Source organism: Mustela nivalis (genome assembly GCF_964662115.1).
Source record: "Mustela nivalis genome assembly, chromosome: 17".
Classification (NCBI taxonomy): Eukaryota; Metazoa; Chordata; class Mammalia; order Carnivora; family Mustelidae; genus Mustela; species Mustela nivalis.
In genome coordinates, this window is record NC_139036.1 from 36,994,017 (window position 1) to 37,015,592 (window position 21,576).

A 21,576-nucleotide genomic window follows, 5' to 3' on the forward strand; every position below is an offset into this window, starting at 1 on the left:
TGTGGGGCTTGATCCCAGCACCCTGGGATCATGACCTGAGCCGAAGACAGAGGCTTTAACCCACTGAGCCACCCAGGCTCCCCCGAGTTTATTTTTAAATGCGTCTATTCAACAACTGAGTATTTACTGTGTTCCCGGTAAGCCCTTGAAGTTTGACGGTCACTGAAGAAATAAAATGAAACCTATCAACATGAGTTGCGTTAAGTCCATCACAGTGAAGGGGATGGAGTCTAAAGCCAGATCAACCTGGTTTGGTAATCCTGGCTCTGCCACCCTGTACCTTATTTTTACCCATCCGAAAAATGGGATTTATGGTAACTGTCCTGTTAAAAAGAGTTAACAGGCTCAAATCGGAGTCACTGTTGATTAAGTGTGACCTAATTGTGTGTTTTAATATGTGACCTAACTGCAGTTTTAGCCTCTAAAGTAATTAGAATTTAAACCAATAAATCTGAAATTTTCTGATCAGTTCTAGTGAGGTCATGATAAGACCCTCCCCCACAGGGGGGTAACTTTGCCTGAAACAATCCACTCTTACCTTCCTTGTCCAGGGTCCTTCTACCTATAAAATCCTTCCATTCTGTACAGCTCTTCAGAGCTCCTGTCTACTTGCTGGATAAGATGCTGCCCATTCATGAATCCTTGTCATACAGCCAATTAGATCTTCAAATTTTTTAGTTAAATTTTGGGGTTTTTTTCCATAGTCCCCTATACACAGGATGTTATTGTGATGGTTAAACGGATTGATACAACACAAGACATGTAGAACAGGCCCAACACATTTTTTTTTCAAAGATTTTATTTATTTATTTGACAGAAATCACAAGTAGATGGAGAGGCAGGCAAAGAAAGAGAGGGAAGCAGGCTCCCTGCTGAGTAGAGAGCCCGACTCGGGACTCGATCCCAGGACCCTGAGATCATGACCCAAGCCGAAGGCAGCGGCTTAACCCACTGAGCCACCCAGGCGCCCCGGCCCAACACATTTTAAGATCCTTTAATCATTAGCTGTTATAGTGATCAGGGGAAAAAGGAGGTATGGGTCAAGGGATGCTTTTTTAACATGGGAAATTAGAATATGTTTAACATCAGAGGAAGAGGTGAAATAAAGGTTGTAAGTTCTTTTTTGTTTGTTTGTTCTGTTTTTATTTAAAGACTCTCGGGGCACCTGGGTGGCTCAGTGGGTTAAAGCCTCTGCCTTCCGCTCAGGTCATGATCCCAGGGTCCTGGGATCAGCCCTGAGTCGGGCTCTCTGCTCGGCAGGGAGCCTGCTTCCTCCTCTCTCTCTGCCTACTTGTGATCGCTCTGTCAAATAAATAAATAAATTCTTTTAAAAAAAATAAACAATCTCTACACCCAGTGTGGGGCTTGAACGCACAACCCTAAGATCAAGAGTCACATGTTTTTCCAACTGAGCGAGCCAGGGGCTCCAAAAGTTAAGTTTTTAAGAAGGTGGTAGCAGACTTCATCTCTGTCAGCCAGATGGGATGCTGCCCAATTCATGAATCATTTAATAAAGCCAATTAGATCTTCAAACTTAAAAAAGAAGGATGTGAGGGTGATCTGACCGTGACATCTGTCACCCCATTGAGCACCAGGGTTGATTCAGCTGATCTGGCTGGCTAAGCGGATGTCCCCTACCACACTTACCACTCCATGGGCACCCACCGCCCCCAACCCTGAAGTTAGGTATTTGGTTCAAGAGGACAACCTTGGGGCACCTGGGTGGCTCAGTGGGTTAAAGCCTCTGCCTTCCGCTCAGGTCATGATCCCAGGGTCCTGGGATCAAGCCCCACATTGGGCTCTCTGCTCCAAGAAGAGCCTGCTTCCTCCTCTCTCTTTCTGCCTGCCTCTCTGCCCACTTGTGATCTCTGTCTGTCAAATAAAAAAATAAAATCTTGAAAAAAAAAAAAAAAAACTTATCTACCTTCCCTGATAGAGAAGGACCTTGCTTTGGTCAAGGTTATACAAGTAGCTGTGCTCCCCAGTTAGAACCTCCAAACAAGCTCCCAAGGTCCATTTGCAGGAGAACATAGGGTAACCAAGCTTTAGTATTATTAATTAAGATTTTATTTATTTGAGAGCAAGAGAAGAGAGTATGAGCAGACGATCAGGGGAGCCGCAGAGGGAGAAGGGGAAGCAGACTCTTACAGGGAAGGGATCCCGATTTGGGGCTTGATCCCAGGACCCCAAGATCATAGGCTGAGCCAAAGGCAGACACTTAACTGACTGAGCCATCCAGGTGCCCCAAGCTTTATGTTTTAAAGAAGCAAAAATTTAAAAAGAAGAGGAAGAAGAAGATAATTGTGGTACAGGCTTCAGGGCATACTTGTAGCTATTGGCCATTGCTACAAGAAAGGACCTCTCTCCACAGGAGAAAGAGAAAAAGCCATATCAGTTTGTTGATATAGCAGTGAGATGGAGGAGTTCTCAGCTGATGGCTAGACTACTCTTTGCTCAATGAAGTATTTTTTTAAAGGTTCACCAGTGCCTCTATACTACTAAAAAGGGAAAAAAATTATACGCTTGAACCGCCAAGAGCTATAAAAGCTGGATGCAAAGTTACAGCTTCTACTCACTAAAACTTTTAAATCTAATTCCCTCATTCATTCCACAAACTTCACTGGTATCACGTGCTCCATGCCAGGCTCTGTGCTCTGGGCCAGGAACTGGACTAGTGGCTAGGAATACTCAGACAGTTGTGTAAGACCCTTTCCCAGGGAACTCCTGATCAACGGAAGACAGACAAAATGGAGCAGTGACTTGAAATGAAATGTAAATGAAAATACTAAATGCCTTTGGATCTTATCCAGTCACACCCTCAGTAAGTCTTAACACTACAACTCTCCTTTCCCTAGATTCTAAGAGCAGACACAATTCCATGTGTCTTACAAGTGCAGATAACAGATTCATTCATCTCTCCTACATTAATTCAGTGAGCACCAGTATCATCTGTTTCACACTCTGCTGGACATCAGAGACTCAGAAATAAAAGTAGTCTTTATTAGCATCATAATATCCAATTTACTGTTAACACAGATTATATGAGTTTGTTGTTTCCCAATGATGAGAAGGGAAGCGACTTGATCTTATCAGGCAGGGGTCTCCAGACCCCATTCCTTACATGTTACTAATGGAAAATATTAATGGACTGAATTGTGTCCCCTCCCCCCTCAAATTCATATGTTGAAATTCTAATCCCCAGTATCTCAGAATGTGACTAAATTTGGAGATAGGGCCTTTAAAAGAGGTGATTAATCACCTGTGTGTCTCAGTTGGTTAAGCATCCAATTCTTAGCTCAGCTCAGATCTTAATCTCAAGTCTAATCAGAGCGTAGAGCCTACTTAAAAAAAAAATCAGATATTACTGGTGTCCTTCTAAGAAAAGGAGATTTGAACACACAAAGAGACACCAAGGAAGCTCATACACAGAGGGAAGACAGACATCTGCAAGCCAAGGAGAGGCCTCAGGAAAAACCAAAACTGATGAAACCTTGATCGTGGACTTTGTGCCTCCAGAACTGTAAGAAAATAAATTTCTGTTGTTTAAACCACCCAGTCTATGGTATTTCGTTATGGCAGCTCTAGCGAGCTAATACAGAAAAGAAACAAACCATAGGTACTACAGGTCTCCTAACTACTTCCCAGTTTCCAGCATGGCCCCCATTACGCCGTCCTCCATCTGCTTGGCTGCCTTGATCAACCAGCTTGATAAATGTAAATCTGGCCGTGTCTCTTTCCTGCTTGAAACTCTTCAATGGCTGCCCATCACCCCTCACTCTAAAATTAAAAAACCAGGGGCACCTCAGTGACTCAGTCATTAAGCGTCTGCCTTTGGCTCAGTTCATGATCCTGGGGTCCTGGGATCGAGCCCCACATCCCCACATTGGGCTCTTCGCTCAGCGGGAAGCCTGCTTCTCCCTCTCCCACTTCCCCTGCTTGTATTCCCTCCCTCTCACCGTCTCTCTCTGTCAAATAAATAAATAAATAAAATCTTTTAAAAAATAAAATAAAAAAATGACAAGGTTACCCACAATCTGACCTGCCTCTCTAACTTCATCTGCTACTGGTCCCTGACACCCTCTAATCGCCAGTTTCCTACTACATTACACTATGTCCCGCTGCTCCAGGCATGCAATGTTCTTCCCTCACTCCAGCAAAGACCACCCCCACCTCAAGAATCACCAGCTCTATATAGCCAACCTGGACCCTCACTGCCCACTGGCCACACACAACTGATTACCCTCTCTCTGTACCACAATTTTACCTTAAACAAACATGCACAATATTGTAAATATGAGTCTTTCCCTTCATTTAAAATGAAAGTTCCTGGGTGCCTGGTTGGCTCAGTTGGTTAAGTGTCTGCCTTTGGCTCAGGTCATGATCCCTGGGTCCTGGGATCAAGCCCCGCATCAGGCTCCTTACTCAGGGAAGAGTCTGCTTCTTTCTCTCCCTCTGCCCTTGTCCCCACTGCTCATGTTCTCTCTCTTGTGCTCTTTCTCATGCATGCTCTCGCTCTCTCTTTCTCCAAATAAATAAATAAAATCTTTAAAAATAAATAAATAGGGGCACCTGGGTGGCTCAGTTGGTTGAGTGTCTGCCTTTGACTCGGGTCATGAGCATCCTGGGATCGAGTCCCATGGTCGGGCTTCCTATTTGGCTGGGAGCCTGCTTCTTGCTCTCTCTCTGTCCCTCCCATTGTTTGTTCTCTCTATCTCTCTCTCTAATTAAAAAAAGAAAAATTGGGGCGCCTGTGTGGCTCAGTGGGTTAAGCCACTGCCTTTGGCTCAGGTCATGATCTCAGGGTGCTGGGATCGAGCCCCACATTGGGAATCTCTGCTCAGCAGGGAGCCTGCTTCCCTCTCTCTCTGCCTGCCTCTCTACCTACTTGTGATCTCTCTCTGTCAAATAAATAAATAAAATCTTAAAAAAAATATTTTTTAAATAAATAAAATGAAAGTTATTGTCAGTCATATGCCATTTCTTATTCATCCCTGTACTCCCAGATTCCCACACAGTATATTAATACACAGGAGGTGGCTTGTATTCTCTCCTAACCCCATGACAGTCTGGCCGCCATCGCTTAAGCTCCACAGCAACTTCCTTCTCCAAGGTCCCCAGCACCACCACCTTGTGGCTACATCCATTCTACACTTTTCAGTCCTTTCTTGCCCTTGCTGCAGCATTTGACTCTGCGCTTTTCTCCAAACTTTCCCATTCCTTTGCTTTTCCTCGTACAATTCCAGTGGCTCCCCTTCAATCTCATTTGTAGATTTCTCTTCTGTCCATCATTAAAACATTGGTTGTTTTGAGGGTTCTGTATTTGGCGTCTTCTCTCAATACTCAACACACTCCGTTGGGGCTATCCCTGCTATTCCCATGACTTCAGCTAGCACCTTTTACTGACGGACTACCAAATCCCAGTCCCCAGCCCAGAACTCCTTTCTAAATGCCACACCCATATACACAACTCTTTGCGGGCATCTCTTCTTACATGAAAATCAGAAAAGAAAGCATGGGCTCTGGAGTCAAGCTGCTTAAGTTCAAAGCCTTGCTCTATCATTGCCTAAGCGATACGATGTTGGGCAAGTTACTTACCCCTCTGTGCCTCAGACAGTAATGAGGGTTTTACCTTATGGGTTTGCTGTGAGAATCAAATGAGATCATCCAGGTACAGCGCTTAGAGTAGTGCCTGGAAATGAATAAATGTTGGTAGAAGCAGTAATGAGAGCTCTTCCGAAGGCTCAACTCAGCAGATTCAGAAGTCAACCATCCCCATACCTGAAACCTTTTCTTTCTTCTTTGACTCAAATCCCTGTAAACGGCACCACTATCTCCCCAGCTGGAAACCTGGGTGTTATCCTTTCCTGACCACCGCTGCCTTCCTATCCTATCAGGGGCTCATCCTTGACTCGACTTTCCTTCCACATACCTAGGATCTCCTCAGCCTTTCTGATGTCCAGACTTTAGACATTCATCCAGTCCGTAGAACAGTCCTGCAAAGTAGGTGCTATTATTACTCCCTGTTTTGCGGATGCACAATTTGAGGCACAGAAAGGTTAAGTAACGCATCTAAGATTATATGAGTGGCAAAGACTGGGAGGCAAATCTGTGCAGTCTGCTTTTAACCTTCATGCTCACAAACCCGGAGTCGGGTGCCCTACGGCTTCTATTGTAAGACTTACCACATTCTGTGGTTGGTCTCATCTCCCCTGCCAGACTCTGTTCTTTGAAATCAGGGATTCTTGATTTGTTTTCAGCATCACCTTTGGTGACCAGAATAGTGCCTGGCAAACAATGCGCGCTTAATACACCCAGTGAGTTAGAGACACAGTATAAACAGGGAGAGGCGAAAGAAGAGCCATCGGGTCGCATTCAGTTATGGCCGGAGATTTTTGTTAGTGGACTAAGTTGTTTTTTTCTTCTCTATTCTTTTTTTTAATGTAAGGATAACAAGGAGAAGATTGAAGTCAAAGATGAGCAGAGGTTGATGTTAAGAAGATATTAATATCCGCCGATTTAACAGTTGTTGTAGGGCACGTGCTATAATCCTTTTAAGGAAGGATTCACAGACTGTGGTGCAGTCACTACCCATTTTCTAAAACTGCTTAAAAAAAAAAGAGGCCACTACCTACGCTCATGTCACTCAAAGAATGTTTAAAGGACCCGATTTGGGGTGCCTGGGTGGCTCAGTGTAACCCCACTGCCTTGGGCTCAGGTCATGGTCTCAAGGTCCTGGGATTGAGCCCCCTCCACCCCAATGTAGCTCTCTGCTCAGCAGGAAGCCTGCTTCCCCTCTCTCTCTGCCTGCCTCTATGCCTACTTGTGATCTCTCTCTGTCAAATAAATAAATAAAATATTTTTTAAAAGGACCCAATTCCAGTGCTGCGCACGTGAGCTTCAGATGGAGTATCATGCTTGATCTGAGAATTAAAATTTAAATTGGGGGACAAATAAAAAATGTAAGCTCAAGCTGGGCTCCAATTTGCCTGGGGGGTCAATTGAAGTGAGCAGTCAGTTTATAATCAGCAACGCCTGGTGTGTGCTGAGTGCTGTGTGAATTACTGTGTCATAATAAGCCGACAGACATGGCTTTTTCTCAAACAGTAGCAAGAAAAATGCTTGCTGTGCAGACCCTGGGCAGCCCCAAGAGAGGGAAATGAAAACTCTGTGCCTACATTTGTCTCTTTCCATTTCATCTCCTCTCTTTGTTCAGGCCTTTCTCCTTTCCACCACAGGGTTATTTCCTTAATCTTCCTGACCCCATTTGCTCGGTTCTGACCCGTGCCGCTTTGGAAGATCTCTCCGAGGCACCTGGGCTCAGCAAAACCCTGTTCTGTGTTTCTCCCACTGGGTAGTAAACCAGTGCCAACCCAGGCTCTGAGCCTCGTTGCATTGATCAGGCAGGAGTCAAGCAAAATGCTGCGCAGACTCACACCCCAGCTCTCCCCAGAGATCCCGGCATCAGGGCCAGGATAAAAAAAGAGAGCCTTCCTCGCTCTCTTTTATCCTTACATGGCCTTCATGGAGAGTAATTAATCATGATTTATAAGCGGTAATAAATTACAGTTTAGAGACTCCGGGCACAATATAAATATTTTCCCTGCAAGCCAAGTTAGAAGAAATCTCTGCCTAAAACGAGATAGAAAACAGCAACGATTGAAAGAAATAGTCGAACCGGATGGTCCCAAGCACTGTCGGGAGAAGAAAGAACAGCGTAATCTACGTCTGCAATTATGGGCCTATAATAGTAGGATCGTTTTCAGCCCGTTTCCACGTCCTGCTGGGCAGGCGTTGGCTCAGATAAGGAAAAAGAGCCAAACAGACTTGGGGGGTGGCGGCGAAGAAACACCAATTATTTTTGATGCCTGGTAAACAGCCTGCGCCAGAGGATAAGGCTTTTCTGGCTCTCGGCTATGCTTTCTTCCCTTTCCATGTGTCTGTCCTCCTCCCCTGAAGCAGCGGGGCGGGGAGGTCTAAAAATAGCCCATGAATCACGGCGGGTAATGTTGTGCAGCGGTTACATAAACAGCCAGCCGGGCGCCCGGGCCGAGGGTAGGAACGGAAATTATCTGGGTCAGGGTTGTCACTCCGAATAGGGTCCCCCGCAGTCGGCCCGCGGGAGGCGCGGCCGGGGCGGAGGCTAGGGCCTGTGGCCGGCCGGGAGCAGCCCGGGGAGCTGCGGGCGGCGGCGGGCGGGAGCAGCAGCCCCGGGCCGGGCGCGAGCAGGGCGGGCGAGCCCCGCGCTCTCCCCATGGCGGGGAGCGGGCCGCGGCGGCGGCGGCGCTGACGGGCCCGGGGCGGGGCGGGCGGGGGCTTGGGCCCGAGGGGGAAGATGAGCGCTCTCCTAGAGCAGAAGGAGCAGCAGGAGAGGCTGCGGGAGGCCGCGGCCTTGGGGGACATTCGGGAGGTGCAGAAACTGGTGGAGAGCGGGGTGGATGTGAACTCCCAAAATGAGGTCAACGGCTGGTAAGTGGGGAGCGGGGGAGGCCTAGGTCCGAGCAGCTGGCCGGGCCCCGGGGCGCTGGGCGCTGGGCGGGCGACCGAGGCCCGGCGCTGCCCGCGGACGCCCATCAAAGCGTGGCCCGGCGCCGGGGCCTTTGAGGCCGGGCGCTCGCGAGGCCGGCCCGGGCCCCCCGACCTGCGCGGTGCGGTGGGGAGCGCGGCCTGCCCCAATCCACGCCCACGTGGTCCTCCCGGGGCAGCGCCCACCCAAGCCCTGCCCGCCCCTCCCCCCCGCCGAGCCCCGCACCCCACCCGCGCTCCCCTGGCTGGCTGGGCCGGAACCCTGGCGGCCACGATTCCAATGATTCGCACGCTCCTATAGAGTGTTGAATTATTTTGCCCTGGGAGTTTCTGGAGAACACACCTGTTCAGAGCAAAAACGCATAAGCAACCGAGCAAATACGAATCTTATAAATTAGCACGATTTCTTTTCCCAAGACCGGAAAAACAAAAGCAAAAACCCCCAGTCACTTGCATCACTATTCTGTGTCTCTGTTGTCTCACTGCACCAGTGGTTTGCTGCTGCCGACGGCTGCCTGTTGATGGAAGACTTACTCGTTTATCCCATGGAGTGTTTAGCTTTATTTAATGACAGTCTTAAATACAGAATTTGAATCAAGACTCTAGATGTGCCTGTAGACTGAGTCCTTCCCAGTCTAAAAAGAGTGTCATTTTAGGATGTGCTGGTCAAATTTTTAGTGTTAAGTTCCCGAGTGTGGTGTCATTCTGTCCTCTTCACACTTAAATTTTAAATTTTTATTTGATCCAAGTATCGCTTAACCAGCCTGTTTCGCTAGCTTAGAGTTAAAGTGAGCTTGGAAAGACTATTTTTTATTTTATTTTATTTTCTAAGATTTTATTTATATATGTCTGTATATATATAAGATGTATTATATATATATACAGACAGAGATCACAAGCAGGCTGAGAGAGAGGTGGGGAAGCAGGCTCCCCGCTGAGCAGAGAGCCCAATGCGGGGGGGGGGGGGGGGGGCGCAATCCCAGGACCCTGAGATCATGACCCCAGCCAAAGGCAGAGACTTAACCCACTGAGCCACCCAGGCACCTCAAGGCTTTGTTTTTTAAAGTGGAATCGTACAGTTTGGAACTGAGAGGGACATTAGAGATGGGTGGTTGAGTCCAACCGCAGAAAATAACCTGCCCTAGGTCACACAGCTATTAATAAGATAGTAGGGACCACAACCATTGTCTCCCGACTCCCTCAAAGGTACCTACCTCCTAAGGAGAACAGCCGGGATAGCTCACCAGAAGGCCAAGAAACATTAGCTATTTTCATTGTGTATTTTCATTGTGTTTTGTTTTCTTCAAAAGTGTTTGCAAACAAGCCTGCTGTTCTGTGTATACCTTTTCTGTGGCTCTGTGGTTCGCAAGCTGTGACTCACTGTTTTGGCAGTGGGAGGCAGTGTTGTGTAGAAGAAGGAGCCTGGTCTTTCCCGCAGGTTCTTCTCCCTTTCCTGCTTTAGCTAATACAACCTTGCCTGAGTCACTTCATTTTCCAGCTGTCTGAGAAGAGTGTTGTGACCACTGAAGGGGAGGAAGCATCGTAGGAATCACTAACATTTACTGAGTTTGTGACATAAACAAGGCTCTGAGAGCTTTGCCTCATGATCTCATTCACAACTACTCAAGAACATAGATGTTACTCTCTTCATTTTACAGATGAGGAAACTGAGGCCCAGCACGATTAAGTAATTTCCCCCAAGGTCATGGAATTTACTAGAAAGGAAGCCAGCATCTGACTCCAGACCCTACTTTCCTCATCATGATGCCTGCCCCATAGGAGGTGCTCAGTATATGTAAATTGAATTTGAGGAAGCTCCTCATCCATCCGGGAAGATGTCTGTTAGGCACCTCATGTTGGAGGTTCCAGGTTGCATTCCTGATCTCCCCTCCTCCCCCTACCACCCCAGCTCATCTTGGTGTCTGGGGTGCTCGGGCCAGAGCTCTCGGTGCCCTTCTCGCCTCCTGTCTTTCCCTCATATTCCACATCCGGCCAGTCGGCTAATTCTGCCAGCTTTACCTACAGCTGTGGTCAGAATTGGACCGCTTCTCACTAGCTCTACCTCTACACCTCTGGTACACAGCCACCATCATCCTGTTGCCCAGATTCTCGCGGCCGCCCCCCAACTCATTTCCTTGCGTCTACCCTTAATACCCTGAAGTCTTTTCTCAGCACAGCAGCCAGAGGGAGCGTAAAACGGAAGTTGTAAGTCGAATTGTTTCACTCTGCTCAGAACCTTCTCATGGCTGCCATCCCACTCTGAGTAAAAGCCTGCAGTCCTAGAGTTTCCGCCTCCTGTCTGCACTGTCCTCCCTCCTTACCTCTGTGCCTCATCTCTGAATTTGACCCTTGCTTCCCTCATTCTGCTCCCCTGCCCCCCAGCTTTTCCCAGAACACCGGCCTTGGCCCTGATTCAAGGCCTTTGTGTTTTTTCTTCCCTCTAAGTCGAAAATTCTTTTGTTCCCTCATCTCCTTCAGGTATCAGTGCAGATGTCACCTTGGTGAGCCTCTCCTCGGTGCTTGATTTAAAATGGCACCATGCCCCTCCCCTGCCTCTGGCACTCCCTAGTCCCTTCCTTTGTTTTATCGTCCCTCTAAAGCATAATTACCACCTAGGGTACTGTTCAGCTCCCTTATTTGCTGACTACCTCTGTTTCCTCTCCTGGAAAATGCGGGGAATGTTGGTAACAGCACTTAACTCAGGGGTTGTTCAGAGATGGAATGAGTTAATAGATGTGAAGCCTTTGGAACAGTGTCCTCCGTGTAAAAAGCATTATATCTGTGTTAACTGTTGTTTTCTTCTTATTAAGCAGTGTGCTGAGTAATGGGATATAAAGGTTACCCTCAAAAAACATAGCCTCTAGCATAGAAAAGCAGAATGGTAACTGCTTTCAATTTGTAGTTGCTCAATAACCACAATTTCAGCACCGATGAATGATGGCCAGTGCCTCTGGTCTGAAATACTTTCCCCGGACTAACCGGATAGTCTGACTGCAAATTTAAAGCCGAAAGAGTTGAAGTTCAGAGAGAGGGTTCCCACAGCAGTTGTAATTCAAGGGTGTGCATACCCCCTTGGCCTTAAGGAACAAGTATAATGGCTCCTGAAAAAGTTGAAAGTGCTCCCTGGTTGAGTTATGGCTGCCCAGAGCCACGCAAGTCTGGACTGTAAATGATCACTCAGGGCATGGGGTTGTAGGGAATCATGCCACATTGACTGAACCCCACTTTACATGGTGATGCTTCAGTTAGTTGGTTTTCCCAGAGGGTCTCAGACCCATTGGCAGTAAATTAGTTTCTTCAGTCTCAAGCTTGTCATGGACAAGTGATTTACTACCAGCAAGTAGTTTATTTCTAAAAGGGAATGTATTTTTCTCATCATGCTCCATTCATTTTTGAATGGTCGCTTATTATCATTATTCACTCTTCAAGCCTGTGCCAGAGATACACATGCACACACACACTCACTCACTTAGCTGCAGTTTGCCCATGGTCAAGGATGTATTGGCTCCTTCCACTCGGAGCAGTGTCCACCTTGTTCTTGGTTCATGTGTTCAGTGGTGAAGTACCTGGTTGTCCAAGCAGACACTTTCTTGTCTTCATGAGCTTATATTTCAGATGCTGAGATCAAGCCTCTTCCCTTATTTCTCCCCAAATGGCAATCTTTTCTTCATAGAGTATATCTTAAAGGTACCCAGATAATCTAATTCTGATGAATAATAGCGCAGGATATCACTCTGAAATATCAGTGGAGTGGCTGGCTTTCAGTAAGTCAGAAATGTTTAGGAGGCCAGGGCAAATCAATGTCTCCCTGGAACCCAAGGAACTGTCTGGATAGTTAAACTTCCAGGTTAGTGACCTGCCCCTCACTACTGAACATATTGTTCTGTTCTTTACCATATTGGCTTATTTGGCTATAAACTCTGTAGATATTTACCTCTGTTCAATTAGAGAATTGGTGAGTGAGGACATTTCAGAACAGAGGGGAAAAATATTTTCCTTTAATATCATTCAGCTTTTGGCAACTGGGGATGAATTTAGTAACTGAGTCCTCTCATTTCTGTTAAGATGGAATTTTTAACTGGCATTCTAATTATATTTCTATGCAGTGTTAATAGCCCTTCCTATGTGTACAATAGTAAATAATTAGTTTTACTTAAATGAGTCTAATCTGTTAGAAGAGTTTGTTCTTTTTTCTTCTTTTTTAATCTTTAAAAAGATTTTATTTATTTATTTGATAGAGACAGATCACAATTAGGCAGAGAGGCGGGCACAGAGAGAGGGGGAGCAGGCTCCCTGCTGAGCAGAGAGCCTGATGCTGGGCTTGATCCTGGGACCCTGACATCATGACCTGAGCTGAAGGCAGAGGCTTAACCCACTGAGCCACCCAGGCACCCCAGAAGAGTTTGTTCTTCAAAATTTTGGTCGTTGATGTACATTTTTTAAATGCCGTAGGAATTAAAGTCTGAGTGCGGTACTGTACAAGAGAACTAGAGAAGCCAACTTTTTCAGAAATGGAAATTTCAGAACCTTGTGTGTGTGTGTGTGTGAAGGAAAGAAAAGGAAAAGGAAAAGACTGAGCAACCGAGATTCTCCTGGGAATATCGACTGTAGCAATAATAATTTTAGCAGCAGAGCAAGCTGTAGATGATTATTAGCCTGATAATATTTAATCTTCATGGGTCATTTGGTGCATATGAAGCAAGTTGCCATTGTCCCTAAAAAGGAATGTGGCCCTATAAAAACATTGTAAAGAGACTGGGATAGTCTAATGAGCGTCACTGATGGAAGACCACTCAGCAGTACCATCAGGGTTCACTGGCCAGCCAGCCTCGTGGAAGCCATTGACATGAAAGCTGCTAGGATAAATTGGTTTTTCCCAAGGGTCCAGAATGAAATTTAGAAATAAATTTCAAGCACCTGCTTTCTGGAAAGAAAAGTTGTTGTCAGCCTGGTTTCCTGGTTCTATCTGAACCAGGATATATTTCTTGACTAGCACATGTGATTTGAAATTCCGAGTCACCTCTCGCCTTTTAACTCACTCTTTTCCCTTTCCTTGGGACAGGACCTGTTTACACTGGGCATGTAAGCGCAATCACGGTCAGGTGGTCTCCTACTTACTACAATCAGGAGCTGACAAAGAGATTCTTACGACAAAAGGAGAAATGCCAGTACAATTGACATCAAGGAGAGAAATCAGGAAGATCATGGGAGGTGAGTCTGTGTTGGGGGCAACCTCTGATTTTTGTCACACTAATTTAAGACTCACAGTGGTGTTGGCCGCGATCCTGATGCCACTCAAACCACAAATCTGTTTTTAAAAGCAAAGGTAATATTACCGTGCCAAGATAGCAATTCCGTGTGGTTTCCAGACAAGTCGGTGCTACCGGGTTTTATTTTTTCAATCTGTAAAATTTAAGGTGATAAAAATGGCGATCATAAACCTGATGAAACGCTTTTTTTCTCTTCTGATTTGAAGAGGTGATAAACATTGAACAAAAGATGTCACATACCACTAGCTTTCCCAAGACATTCCTTCCCTGGTGATTTTTAAAGGGCTGTGTAAATGTTATGCATTTTCTTCTTTGTAAGTGGAAGAAGATGATGGTGCTGACAGCCTCCCGCAGCTGAAGAAGGAGTCAGAACTGCCCTTTGTTCCCAACTATTTGGCCAACCCAGCCTTCCCTTTCATCTACACCCCTGCGGCAGAGGATCCAGGCCAGCTACAGAACGGGGGTCCCTCCACACCGCCAGCGTCGCCTGCTGCAGATGGCTCTCCTCCACTGCTCCCCACGGGGGAGCCTCCCCTGGCCGGGGCCTTTCCACGGGACCACACCTCTTTGGCACTGGTTCAGAACCGGGACGTGTCTGCCCCCTCTGCCATACTCAGAACACCAGAAAGCACAAAACCGGGTCCTGTCTGTCAGCCACCAGTGAGTCAGAGCCGCTCGCTGTTCTCTTCTGTCCCGTCCAAGCCACCAGTGTCTCTGGAGCCTCAAAATGGGACATATGCAGGCCCGACGCCAGCATTCCAGCCGTTCTTCTTCACGGGGGCATTTCCATTTAATATGCAAGGTAAGCTTGCGGCAGCCATCGCTGCAGGCCAGCCCGTGTCCAGAGGTCTAGTGATGCACTTCTCGGTTGGGGGCAGGAGGGTGGAAGGGGCGGTAGGGGGTGAGATTTATGTAGGTATTGAGAATCTAATCTCAGAGTTACAGAAATTTTGCAAGACTAGTTTAAGGAGCTCTCTTTACCCAGATTCACAAATTGTTTATCTTGAAATAGTTAAGTATGTATTTTCCAAGAACAAGGGTGGTCTCTTACATAAGCACCATCCAGTGATGGAGTTCAGGAAATGTAACCTTGCTACATTACCATTCGCTAATCCAGGCGGAATTCAGATGTTGTTGGTTATCTCCACGGTGCCCTCTGGCGGCTCTGCGCTCTTCCTCCACCTCTGCCCCCTGCCCCCTGCCCCCTGCCCCCTACCCGGAGTCACCCGTTGCATTTAGTTATCCTGTTGCTCCATTTTCCTTTCATTTAGAAGGTTCCTCAGCCTTTCTCTGTCTTTTTGGCCCTCAGTATTTTTGAAGAATCCAGGCCTGGTATTGTGTAATATGATCCCCTATCATCTTTCTCTACATACTAGTCGCTATTCTACTGCAAAGAAGGACCTTCCCTTCACCTCCATATTTTATATCAGTATGAACTCGTAGTTTCTTTACATTAGGTTATAATTCATTACTAGCATTGTCTTGATGTTCAAATTACACCAAATCTGTCCAGAGGGAGCCCCTTCAAGCCAGTTCTTGTGTTGCGTGGACATGTCCCATCATTCTTGGAGTGTGTCCTTTCTGGTGTGGCAAGAAGGTCCAGGCTTCCAGTGTAGCTTTCCCCACCCCAGCCCCAGAGGCAGCCGTTTCTCCAAGGAACCCTCGTTCCTTCTGGCGGAGAGTGGTGTTCAGACATGAGGCTGTGCACACTGGGTGTACTTAGACTCCAGCTGTGTCATGCCTTCTAGGTCTACACAGAGAAAAGAGCTAGGAAAGAAGTATATTCAGGTGCTGATAGGCGTCGCCTAGGGCTGCCATGAGGGATTCATACGTAAAGAGCAGAGTAGAACCCACAGACCCACGTAGGTGCTTGGCGTGGGCCATCTTGGCAGCCAGGCTCAGAATTTAGGGACGGAGGGCTTAGATCCCAGACCCTTGAATAATAGTGCTTATTCACTCCCAAAGTCCAGATTCTTTCCATGCTGAGATATACTGCATTCAGATCACAGTCAGACTGTCTTTCTTTCTTTTTTTTTTTTTTTAAGATTTTATTTATTTATTTGATAGACAGAGATCGCAAGTAGGCAGAGAGGCACGCAGAAAGAGAGACAGGAAGCGAAGCAGGTTCCCCGCCAAGCAAAGACCTGGATGCAGGGCTAGATCCCAGGACCCTGGGATCATGACCTGAGCTGAAGGCAGAGGCTTTAACCCACTGAGCCACCCAGGCACCCCAGACGGTCTTTCTTATTAGTAGCTTATCTTTCCGCTGTCTTACTGTATTTGTTGCAAGGAATGTCATCATTCAGAGATAGCTTTATATCCACAGGTATTAAGTCCTTTTAGAGTCACTCCTCTCCCATACCCTGCCTGTGCCTTCCTTTCAGCTCTCTTCCCCTGCCCTGCTCCTGTGTGGTTTGATACCTGAAGCCATCTGGACACCTTCACCTCCTGTGCTCCAGCAGCAAAAGTAAATTGTCCTTCTGCACACTGGATGGTTGTCTCACCCCGCAACGCTCCCCCCTTTTGCTCTGTGAACTGCAGTTTTCCACGTAGGGCAGGCAGCGCAGGAGAATGGCGGAGGAGCCGGAAGTGGGGCTGAGTTGACCCTGCCAGCGGGGCTGGCTTCTCCCACAGGGTGGTGCAGGCCTTTGGCACGGGACGTGGTTATGTAGAACCGTCTTCTAGGGAAGATCTTAAATTACATGGGCTGATGGTGCAGGCCTCCTCCGTGAACATTTCTCTCTCTCTTTTTTTTAGAGCTGGTACTCAAGGTGAGGATTCAGAACCCATCTCTTCGAGAAAATGATTTCATTGAAATTGAACTGGACCGACAGGAGCTCACCTATCAAGAATTGCTCAGAGTGAGTTGCTGTGAGCTGGGTGTTAATCCAGATCAGGTGGAGAAGATCAGAAAGTTACCCAATACTCTGGTAAGAAAGGTAAGGAAGGTCTGTTAAGCACGAGTGGTTGGTGGCTTTTTGCATTTGGAAAATACCCAGCTTCCTCCTTGGCTGTGTGAATCATAGTTGAGAACTGAAAAGAGACTAGACAAGGAGCAAAGGGTGGTTTTCCAGCCGCTGTCATTGAGCTTTCTTTCCCTCTACTGCGTCTACAGAGATGTGACATTTTTGAAAGTTGTAGCATACCAGAGAGAATGTTCTGAATTACAATTCCCATGTACCTATTTTTGATTGGTTGTGGAGTGATAGGTGAGGGTCACTGTACTGCACTATCAGATATGGCCTGTGTTAAGAACCAGGTTAGATGATAACACAAATCCACATGGACACATGTGTGGTCCTCCCAGCATCCATGGCGTCTCAGGGCACCTGGGGAGAACAGATCTGAATGGCCTCTCGCTTCAGGGGGTGCTCATCCTGGAGCAGCTGCTGGTAAGGGCTTCTGCCTCCACGCCAACCCAGCTCATACCCCCAGGTTCTCTCCTGCACTGTCCCCCACAGCCTGCCACTGGGATCTTCCTCTTCTCCTTCCTCTCCTCCTTCTCCTCCCACTCCTCCTTCTCCTCTTCCTTCTCTTCTTTCTCTTCCTCCTCCTCTTCTTCCTCCTCCTCCTCATCTTCCTCCTCCTCCTCCCACTTTTCTTCCCGAGCCTCCTCCCCCTCTTCTTCTTCTTTCTCTTCCTCCTCCTCTTCTATTCCTCTTCTGGACCCTCTTCCACTTCTTTTCTCGACCCTCCTCCTCCTCCTCTTCCTCTTTGTCCTCTTCCTCCTCTTCCCCTCTTCTCCTCCTCCCCCTGCTTCTCCCCCTCCTCCTTTTTTCCCTGGCTTGAAAATGAGCGGAGAGCCCAGCTAGCTCAGTCAGTAGAGCATGAGACTCTTAAAAGGAGCTGAGATACTGGTATTGACACAACACACCAAACATATAGAGACAAGTGACTGCTCTTAACATGCCCAACCTATTTTGTTTTAGGATAAAGACGTTGCTCGACTCCAAGACTTCCAGGAGCTGGAACTGGTTCTAATGATAAGTGAGAACAATTTTCTGTTCAGAAATGCTGCATCTACACTGACTGAAAGACCTTGCTACAACAGGAGAGCTTCCAAACTGACTTACTAATGCAGCAGGGACTTTCCCTGCTGAGTATTGTGACAGTGCGCATCCCCTCTGGGCCAAGGACCAGCCATAGATGGAAATGCCTTGGGCGCCACTGTGTAGCATACACTAACATCGTTCTGCCAAGGTAGGAGGCCCCGACCCCCCCAGCAGCGGTGCCACTCTTCCAAGCCTCTTGGTGCACAATAAACCTATTGCTTGAAGCTGTGAACAGCTGAGAAGTGGTCTGGAGAGGCAGCAGCCGGCAGTCCCGAGTCCCGAAACACAGTTTTGTGTGCCCCGTGGCAGTGAGCTGTCCACGCAGATGCTGAGAGAGCGCGGAGCCTCTCTCGCAGGGGCGCCTGCAGGGTGGACATGCTCTCTTGGTGTCGCCTCCTCCCGCCTCTCCGCAAGGAGGAGCTGGCCACAGAGGAAACTGGGGAAAGCACAGGTACTGGGCAAAAGAATTTTAGTGTGACTAGTGGCTGTGAGGTTTCACATACCCTACTTATAAATGTTACTCAGGTTCAAAGTCTTTAAGAATTCAGTTTCCTAGTTGTAAGTATGCTGTTAACCAAAAGAGCTGCCCCTCCCCCGCCCCTCCTTTGAGCCCTCAAGACAGCTTCCCCATCTCTAGGCCCGCCATTGCCTGGACCGCCCTTGCTGCATTAACTCTGTGGCCGCTAGAGGGCTCTCTGATGCTTTCCAAAAAAGCGACTACTTTTTTTTTTTTTCCCCCCTCACCCCTTTTCAATCTCTAAAGCGGTTCCTGTCCTCTGCGTGTTTAATTGCACCTGTCTGAGAAGAGCACAAACATGGCCGGCCCGTGTTCTCCACTTCCATTTCCCACTAGAAACGAAAAAGCAATTTTTGAAACTGAATCTGTTGCTATTTTAAAGGCTACTGTGGGAAACTGAGCTAAAGGAGATAGCATCTTTATTTTTGTATCAAAGATAAAGGTTATTTTGAAATTATTAGGATTTTTACACAACTCTGAAACCTGTTGCTTTTTGTAAACAAATTGTTTGCTCTTAGGGCTCCCCTACTACCACCACCAGTCCACTTAACAGAGCCAGTCGAGAGCTTCCTGGGCTTTGTTCTGGAAGACACCTGATTAAACTCTGGAACATGGCATCCGAATGTTTTTTTAAAGAGCGCATTCAAGAATTCTTTTCCTCTCCTTCAGTGTCATTAATCGTAAAAGAGCCACTGTCTTGTTGAGACAAACAGCTTAACTTTAGAAGCAAGAACGAGCACACTTGGACAAGCAGGAGGGCAGGGGTTCGAAGCCAGCTGAAGAGCATCCCTGCTGTCTTAAGAAGCTTTTTCCCCATAGTGCCTATAGTTTCCAAAGAAACTGAACTTCCTGTGTTAATTTTATTGGAACACTGCGACTAATTGAGCGAGAACATGCAGAAGATGTCAACAGAAGAGAATGTTGTGCTAAGCGAATGGCCTCCCGCTGCTGCCTCAGGGCCGAGCTGAGGCTGAGGTGTTTTCAAGGCCAGCTTCACGGAGTCACTGTGTCCGGTGACTTACCCGTATTCCACTAGTTACTGATGTGACTTAATCACCCTTGTACAGTGTTTGCATCACTGAGTAAAGGTTACTTACTATCCCTTCTCTGAAGTGCTTTAAAGAAGAAACCTCCCTTGTGTTTCAACCAATCAGAAGCTAGTTTACCTAGACCTACTAACCTTTTTTCCTTCCTGTTGGGAGAAGTTACAATTTACTAATAACACGAAGGCTAGTTCTGTCGGAGGAAATAATCCAGTATTAATTTATGTCTAAATCACTGGGGTAAAAACTCTTCTAGCCATCTAGATCAGTTAGAGACTCAGAGGCAGTGGAGGTCCCTGGCCCGGAGGTGGCCCCTACGGAGGAGTCTGTCCAGGGGCATTTCCCCTGAAACAGGTGAGAGTGAGGGAGGGGCTTGGCATCTCAGGGGAGGGCTGAGCTCTCCCCTGGCCTCCCTTCTCCTTCATCAAGTCTCCTGTAGTCAGCTGACTCCTGCGTCTGGCGGTGGGCTGAGACTGCACAGTTGATGGTAGGTGAGTTTAAAGTCTTAATCTATGCATTCAGAGAAATATTTTTATATGCTTTGTGTAATTTATAACAAGGACTTTTTTTTTTTTAGCTTTGTTAACTGTGAATTCACCCCTCCTCCACCGCATATTTAAAGCATGTGTTCACACTATGTGTAAACATTCACGGAAAAGTTTTTTCTTTGTGCATTGCCAACTGTTCAAACATAACAAGTATTATTAAAATCAAATATTAACGGACTGAGCCCATCTTCTTTCATTTCGGCCTCCTAAACAGCATGGCACTTCTCAGCCCAGGGGGTTCAAATTCCTGGACAGCGTTCCCTCCACCTGAGCCGCCTCCCTCCCTCCCGCGGCTGCCGTGGTGCTCGTGGCCTGTCGGTGGCAGCTGGAGATGGGTGTTTTGTGTAGCGCCCTTCCTCCCAGTTCACAGCAGTGAGCTTCATTTCCCCGGAGTGGCTGAGCTAGATAGATGGAGGTCATCCTCTGTTAACTACAGGTTTTGATTATGCTATTTACTTTATACAACTGAGCCTCTCCTCTGGGCTGTCAGCACCTGTCAGGACCTCCGTGAGCTCAGAAGCAAACTCCCAAGGCAGGAGAGGAAATACAGCCTTACACCTTCAGGGCCTCCGCGGAGCCTGCTGTCCGAATGAATCCGCGTTCTTGTTGGTCTAGGGCGGCTGGAGCCTCACAAAGCAGACGTCATGCCAAATTGGCCTAATAAATCCAGGAACACAGCAGAGACCTTTTCTTAGCACCAAGGAGAGGCAGAATAATTCAGGCATTTGTGCTTTCATACTCGCTTTATCACAAGGATGGAAGTCTTCTTCCGTACGCTCATAAACATCCTGGGCAGAAACAGGCTGCCAAAAAAAATGTGATTAACCTTTAACAAATGGTCCCGCAGCACAGGCCGACCCGAAAGGTAGAGGAGAACCAGATCAAAGGAGCCATCTCTGCACCTACCGCAAACCATTTAGGGAAGAAAGATAAACCGTCACCTCCAACCAGTCCCATCAGACAGCAGAAAGGTCAAAGGAGTGAGAGAGTCACAGAAAACTCTAAGTTAACAAAGAAGAGAGATCCATTCCAAATAGAAGGCCTTATGCCAGATGGGCTCTGACCTGCAGAAAATGAGTCCTCTGTTGGCTTGCTCGGACCAAATTTAATTTACCCCCTCAAGATGTATTTACCAGTCTGGGATTGGCGGGGGCGGTGGGGTGTGTGTGTGTGAGATGCGGCCCCCAGGCTGCTATTTGCTCCCATATTCAGCTTTGGCCAGACAGAGGAAGAGGAGTGGCTTGGAGGCCTCGCTGCTTATGGGGACCTGTCTGGAACATTCTAAAGGAGCAAGGAAATGAAGCCCCATGCCCATTTCAGCCCCTAGAGGAATAGGCTTGGAGGTCTGAGGGATGACATAAACGTGAAGGTGTTCACAGCAGCCTTCCCAGGAGGCCTTGGGTCAGATTTCAGGGGCTTTAATTCTTGCCTTTTTACAGTATCTGCACAGCCGAGCAGGAATTCCTGGCAATTACCCCATAAATTTTGGCTGTGAAGACGATATATCTAGCCAAAAGCTCTCGAGTCTGAAGTTTTCAGATAATTCCAGCCATGTGAATATATGTAAAGTCTACCTCTACCACCTCTCCCCCTACCTCCCTGCCTCCCCCAAAGGTCCTAAGT

General features: G+C 47.3%; 2 protein-coding genes across 7 annotated transcripts in view; one reads left to right on the forward strand and one right to left on the reverse strand.

Moving 5' to 3' along the window:
* The first annotated feature begins 8,233 nt into the window (after positions 1 to 8,233).
* On the forward strand, positions 8,234 to 20,130 carry ANKRD40 (ankyrin repeat domain 40). Of its 4 annotated transcripts, XR_014304951.1 has the most exons (6): positions 8,239 to 8,466; positions 13,586 to 13,734; positions 14,113 to 14,595; positions 16,551 to 16,732; positions 17,723 to 17,993; positions 18,881 to 20,130. XR_014304951.1 is itself a non-coding variant. In XM_082707619.1 (5 exons), the coding sequence occupies exons 1-5, from the start codon at positions 8,333 to 8,335 to the stop codon at positions 17,867 to 17,869; spliced, it is 1,086 nt and encodes a 361-aa protein (XP_082563745.1). In that variant the 5' UTR covers positions 8,234 to 8,332; the 3' UTR covers positions 17,870 to 20,130. The 4 variants fall into 4 exon arrangements, 3 of the variants coding, with proteins under 3 accessions (XP_082563745.1, XP_082563746.1, XP_082563744.1); XM_082707619.1 differs by having other exon boundaries at positions 8,234 to 8,466; positions 16,551 to 16,723; positions 17,723 to 20,130; XM_082707620.1 differs by lacking the exon at positions 18,881 to 20,130 and having other exon boundaries at positions 8,236 to 8,466; positions 16,551 to 16,654; positions 17,723 to 18,077.
* The window catches only part of ABCC3 (ATP binding cassette subfamily C member 3), a 48,253-nt gene continuing 45,441 nt past the window's right edge, over positions 18,765 to 21,576 (reverse strand). For all 3 annotated transcript variants that reach the window (XM_082707613.1, XM_082707617.1, XM_082707610.1), the window contains exon 32: positions 18,765 to 20,756. The gene's annotated coding sequence lies outside the window, so the exon portion shown is untranslated. The remainder of the gene's footprint in view (positions 20,757 to 21,576) is intronic.